At 51.4% G+C, this 6,555-nt stretch overlaps 1 protein-coding gene across 1 annotated transcript in view; it reads right to left on the reverse strand.

The window, feature by feature from the left end:
• Positions 1-425: 425 nt before the first annotated feature.
• LOC107107003 (guanylate-binding protein 1-like) overlaps positions 426-6,555 on the reverse strand; it is a gene marked incomplete at its 3' end in the record, with an annotated part of 16,545 nt that continues 10,415 nt past the window's right edge. Inside the window, exons 5-8 of the mRNA XM_015407218.1 lie at positions 4,393-4,589; positions 3,546-3,788; positions 848-1,128; positions 426-638 (exon numbers count right to left, since the gene is read on the reverse strand). Coding sequence (XP_015262704.1) covers positions 426-638; positions 848-1,128; positions 3,546-3,788; positions 4,393-4,589 — 934 coding nt within the window. The remainder of the gene's footprint in view (positions 639-847; positions 1,129-3,545; positions 3,789-4,392; positions 4,590-6,555) is intronic.

Below are 6,555 nucleotides of genomic sequence, written 5' to 3' on the forward strand. Positions count from 1 at the left end.
TAAACCCTTTCACTCATTCACCAGCCGGATCTTAAATTAATGGTCCTTTGAATGCATGAGGAGCCAAATAAAAATGATCTGAGCATAAAGCAGACTGGCGTTTGATCACTTACCTCCACAGGACTCAGCTGCCAGCTAGCCTCAGAGCAAGAATACCACCAATCCTTTAATCAAAGCTTCTGTCCCCCTTTTTATTTGATCGTGAGCAGTTGGGGTTTAAAGGATCTATAGGAGACGCCAGAGTGGGGAATTGGCCATTCTTCCATCCAGAAGGCAGTTGCCTCAGAGCCTCCCCCTCCGGCCCAGAGCCGCCACACTGCTGACCGGTCAACACACAAAGTCATTTCATCCTTCCTCTGATCAATAACCCATCGGTCTCAATATTGCTCAGAAGCAGATCTCAAAGAAACTCAGTTGTGCCCTACCTGAATCCCTTTCCCAGGTGTCAGGCGGTATGTCTCCTCTATTTCACGCCGATTTTCCAAGAAACGCTGATAGCCACCAGGCACAGAGTAGATCCCCTTGGCGATCCCATCTTCCAGCTCCCGGGAAAGATCCGTAAGCACAGCAAGGCAGCGGTCGGAAGACACCTGTTCATTCCTCCTGCAAAACTCCTTTTTCTTCTCTTGCAGGTTACGCTACCAAAACAAGAAGATCCAGAAATAAGTGTGTTGGTAACAGTGAGAAAACATTCCTTCCCTGGGGTACTATGCAATGGGATGGTCACCCCTACAGCTCAATTGTTAACTATTACAGCTCAGTCATTAACTATTAGTTTGTTGTCATGACATCCTGGAAAAGGGCTATGAGATGACAGCACATTGAGAAGTCATAAGAGGGAACATACCATAAGATCGGCTTGAAATTTTTCGATGTGGTCCCCAAAAGCACAGGCCATGAACACCACCGTGGCCTCCCTCTCACACGCAGCATGCACCCCCAGCAGCTCTTCCACCGTCTCTGTGGGCAGCTTCATCCGCTTCTCCATCAGCTCTTCATAACGGGAAATGGCCTCATGCACAGCAGCTGTGTTCTCAATCTCGGCCAGGGCCTGCACGGCGTTCTCCAAGCAAGGCACCTGCCCACTGTTGATCGCTTCCACGTAGTTCTTTGCCAGGTTTGCGAGCACTGCAAAGGGAGGGAGGGGTAAAACAAGGAATCATAAGGTTAGTGAATCATAAAACAACCTCTTCTTGGTTAAGCCTCTTTGTCACAGGCAGCGGCTAGGAAGGTTCTCTAATGGCTGCCTCCACTCTGGAATGGGTCTCCTTGGGAGGGCCCCAGAGCACCAGACCTGTAGCCAGGATTTTGTAATTTGGGGGGCCTTTAAATAAGTCAGGGGGTACTGACATAATAAAATAAATTCACACTCGCAGGCAGGAGCAGAGTTATTTCCCCTATTGTGGAGGGTGGGCGAAAGCGGAAGTCAGTCACTGGCTCAGAGTAACCTAGGAGGATCCCCTCCTTCTCTCACCCCCCCCCCCCACGCAACCGCATTGCCTTGAAATGTCCCACTGTAGCTACAGGCCTTCAGAGCACCCATCCTACCCCTTTCTACAGTACCTTTCCAGTAGGTTTCCCTTTATACGTGACCAAATGAGGCGTGAGGAGGACCCAGGCCGAGGAAAAAACTCATTTTATTAAAGAGATTTAATAACAACTGTAGTTCAAAAGCCATGTAGGAATAATGAGCCCAGTAAAGGTAGGTAAATCAGTAAAATAATAAATCCTAATCAGGGCCGGCCCGAGGTTGTCCTGCGTTCTAGGCGAGCGCAGATGCCAACCTCCTGGCGGGGCCTGGAGACCATCCTGGCAGGGCTGGGACTTCTTCTTGGGACTTCTTCAGCCAGACAGGCTGCCGTCAGCGACACCCTGTGCAACTTAACGGGGCTACCCTGGAGTAACTCCACACAGGGTTGCTCTCCAAGGGTATCCCAGGCTGTTCAGCCATCTCAGAAAACAGGGCGGTTGAGTAGGGGGAAAAAAGAAAATTCAGACCGACAAAAGCAAACTCACGCCAGCAATCTGAAGCAGATCTAATCCATACTAGACAGTGGTTTTAGGGTCACACTGAAAATTCCCCGCTCCTTGCGCTCCACCGGCGGCAGGGGGGCAGCTTCTTCTGGGCGGGGTGGGGGCTTTCTCACGGGGAAGTGGCGGTGGCCGTTCCGACTCCTCCTCCGGGCGCAGCGGGTGGGCGGGCAGTCTCAGGCGGCCCCAAGCCAGGCCAAAAGCAGGCAGGCAGGCAGGACAGCCCGGGGCACCTCGCCTCTCCCCCCCGTCGGCCCCGAGGCTACCTGAGGAGGAGGAGCGTCTCAGGGGCGCTGATTGGGCCGGCGGCTTTGCGGTTTGGCTCCCTGCCGGCCTGGCCACGGGCCTGGCCAGCGCTCCCCTCGGCCCCCTTCCCCCCGCCCTTCTTGCCCCGGGCTGCGGGCGACGAAAGGCTGTCAGCGGCCACCCCTGCCTCTCCTCCCATGCACTAATGGCCGGCTCGCACTCTAGGCAAAGGCCTAGTTCGCCTAGCGGGCAAGCCGGCCCTGATCCTAATGCATCTGACCGTATGGTCTTAGCCTTCCCAGGTACCTGGTCTCAGACTGATTCACCCCTTTCGGATGAGGGATCCCTCTTTCTGCAGCATCCTCACCAGCCATGCTCCCTGAGGGAGAGAACACCCTCCCACTTTGGGCCAGGCCTTTTATTCCTTATTCCCAGGCCACACCCTCTGCTCCCCTGCTGGTGTAGTTTCCCCTCCAAAATCCCCTATTAACCAATCACTGGGACCAGAGGGAACCTGGGAAATGTAGGCCCTGATAGCGACTCCAATGCAGGCTTCCCTGGAGCCACTAAGCCTCCTTAGAGCCTGCAGGCTGCATCGCTATAGGCCCAGGATGATAACACCAGGGTCCAGAGGGAACCTGGGAAATGTAGGCCCTGATAGCGACTCCAATGCAGGCTTCCCTGGAGCCACTAAGCCTCCTTAGAGCCTGCAGGCTGCATCGCTATAGGCCCAGGATGATAACACCAGGGTCCAGAGGGAACCTGGGAAATGTAGGCCCTGATAGCGACTCCAATGCAGGCTTCCCTGGAGCCACTAAGCCTCCTTAGAGCCTGCAGGCTGCATCGCTATAGGCCCAGGATGATAACACCAGGGTCCAGAGGGAACCTGGGAAATGTAGGCCCTGATAGCTACTCCAATGCAGGCTTCCCTGGAGCTACTAGGCCTCGCTAGAGCCTGCAGGTCGCACCGCTATAGGCCCAGGATTATGACATCCTTACACCAAGTTCCTTTTTGATACCAATACTCTTTCACTGATCGTTAATAGCAGCAAGACAGTCATAGCCATGAATCTGCATATTCTTTACCCAAGAACACAATTTCAAGTGTGCTATATGTGAGTGTGGAACACTAAAGCGTACTGCAGTGCAGTCTGAACACATGAAGGGCTCTGAGAGATCTCCCAGCATGGCCAACACCATTATTATTGGGTGCAACTAAAAAGGCTTATTAGCCCCAACCTATATGACTTCTCAGGAACGCTCCTCACTTGTTCCGCTGACAACCCGGCCTCCTGGGACCGTCTTGGGTCGGGAGGTGTTCCAGACGTGCTCGCAGAAATCATTCACTGGTTCCAAGAAGTCCGGCTCCAGATCTTCCTCTTCCAGTTCCTCCAGCCGCTGCAATTTCCTCTTGTTAGCTGGACGGTCAAACGTGAAACATTTCCGGGAAGGAAAGAATTTGCGGATGCATATTCTGGGCGCGTTGCATTTCTGGATTGGCTCTGTGTTTCCTAGGGGAAAAGGTAGGGGGGAAGAGAAAAGCAGGCCATCAGTGACAGTAGCAGTGAACTTACAAGCATGTGAAATATCTATTCACCAAGAGGTTAAAGGGTGGAACTGAGTGGTCAAAGGATAGAGCTAAGCACACGGCAGAAACTAAGTTGCACATCTTTGCTTTTTACAGCAATCAGTGGCTAGTGGTTACAGACAGCTTCCTTTGGTTCTATGCCATCTTATTGTCTGCCCACTCAGAACAATACTAAGAGAGGAGCTGAGATTATAAGCAAAGTTCAGACAGAGGATTCGTGGATTCAAGGGAAGGCAGCTCCAGGTAGCAAATATGGCATCTCAGCATGAAGAGAAGAAGTCTCAGAGTGACTTACAATCCCTTTCCCATCCCCTCCCCACAACAGACACCATGTGAAGTAGGTGGGGCTGAGAGAGCTCTCTCGAGACCTGCCCTTGGGAGAACAACTCTGAGAGAACTTGTGGCTGACCCGAGGTCAAACCCAGCTCTCCCAGATTAGAGTCCACACTCTTAACCACTGCACCAAACTGGCTCTCTACACTACACCACTACACTAAACTGAAATGGAGGCTCTGTGACCCTCTCACCTTTCTGCAATTTCAAGGCACTCTCCAGGTACTCGTCCTCAGTGACAGGTCGTCCGTCCATCTCCAGCTGCAGAGTGAAGTCTCTCACTGCCCAAATGAAGGCAGGGAAGAAGCGGACAAACTCAGCTGAATTATTCTCCTCCTGGCAACGCCCGGAAGACTTTGTATGAATCTTTTTCGTCAGCTCAGTTACATAGCTGGACCTCGCTAAGGGAGAGATTTAAACGTTGTCCCTGGGCCCTCACAAACTGCCCAATTCACTGGTTTTTTTGGCTCTCTTTCCACCTGTGAGATGGCTAGTGGATTGAAAAAAGCCTCTCTGAACATGTGCAGGCAGCACTTCTTTCATTAGGCAACCAGTGGGGGATGAAGGGGACTTACCAGGAGAAAGGCCCAGCTCATGGCGCTGGTATCGGAGAGGAAGTGACGCCATCATACCAGCAACTTCCAGGCAATATTCTGGTACATAGGCAAAAATTCTATGGTAAAACTGGCTTCTACCATAGAGTTCTTGCCCAAATACCAGCGCGTCAACTGGAAGTCGCCGGTGTGATGACATCACTTCCTGTGCGACACCAGCAATGTGGCCTGGGCCTTCCTCTTTCTACTAGTAAGTCCCCCCACCTCCCAGCTGATCAGCAGTTGGGGGGCAGGGCCTGGTGTCAGGGGACCCCCACCTAAACCAGGGGGTCTGGCAGCTGGATCCTTCATCATTGATTTCAGTGGGTCTTTTTGCCCCAGGAGGTCATAACCCTGCTAGCATCTGTGATCTGACCCACTGAAGATGCATTCCCACTGGCCCCCCTTTCCGGGGTTCTAAGTGTGCCCCATGCCTTCCCTAAGACCTGTCCCAAGGGGTCTCAACAACCATGCCAAGGAATTGTGTGTACAGCTCCTTCCTTTTGTTGGAAAATAGTCAAAAATACTTAATTACTCAGAGTTTCAATGGATCTTTGCTTCACTGGAGAGATTTCTTTCTGTTGAAAAAACTTTATTTCTAAGGGTAAAGGTACACAGGAAACCTAACAAAATAACAAACATATCTAAGAGCTACATTTTCTACATCTTACTGTTAGGAAAGCATGGTTACACTGAATACACAACAATGGAGAATCTGCTTCTTCTTTACCCCTAGAAAGGAAGACACCTGAAACCAGTAACCAATACAGACCACTTTTCGCGGGCTTTCTCCCCATTGGCCCTGTGCCAGGTTTCCCTTCCAGGTCAGTCTAAACAATGGTAGAGATGGTAAACAAGTTAACCCTATAATGGGAGCTTCTGGTTTGGGCGTTTCAATGATGGCAACATCTCTTGGCTCCTCCGAGAGACGTGTGCCATAAATTGGGGATTAGGCGGGAGCATGATTGTGCACGCTCCCCCATGGAGACAATGGGCTTCTAGCCAGGGGGCTTTGGAGAGCCCTACCTCCGGCCGGCAGCCGGTACAGGGGGGCTACTCTCTGCCCTGAAGGTCCTGCCCTGATTCCCAGTATTAGATTAGAAGCGACCACCGGAACAAGTGCTTGGAGGTTTAGCGATTTTCTCTGCCTGGTGTGATCCCAGGGGCCGTCTTAGGACCTGGTGGATCGATTCAAGGACTGATAAGTGAGTTGTCGTTGAAACGAGACACCAAAGCCTAGATGTGAAGTCCCCCTACTATAAGCGTATAAACGGGGGGGGGGGGGAGGACGACCTATCTCCTGACGTTTTAAGCAAAAGCGAAAGCATAGAAGGAGGGACTGATCAAACTGTGGCTATGGACTGTAGCTGAGAGTTTTTCCAAAAGAGAGCTGAGCATTTAAACAGACCTTAGAGACTTTGGCATCCTTTCTCGGCTGATGTAAACATCCCCAAAAGTTGGCGACGAGAGGCGAAGAGGGAGGCGGGACTAATGCTTTCTTCAGGAAGGAGAACAGTGGAAAGTTAGGTCATGTGACCTAACCACAGACTCTGTCTTTAAAGTGAATCGTCGGCCCTCTGGTGGCTAAAGTGGAGCAGCGACCAGGATCTGTACTAAAAGCGGTTAGTTTTTTTAAAGGGACAGTATTTGGTGCGTACTTTGATCATAGAGACTTATGAATGGTAAGGAGATTCTAAAGTTTAGTTTCCTTGCGGTTGGATTGGCAAGCTGATCGAAAAGCAGATTTTTGGAAGTAAAAGGGCT

Source organism: Gekko japonicus, unplaced genomic scaffold (genome assembly GCF_001447785.1).
Source record: "Gekko japonicus isolate JY-2015 unplaced genomic scaffold, Gekko_japonicus_V1.1 scaffold6847, whole genome shotgun sequence".
NCBI lineage: Eukaryota > Metazoa > Chordata > Lepidosauria > Squamata > Gekkonidae > Gekko > Gekko japonicus.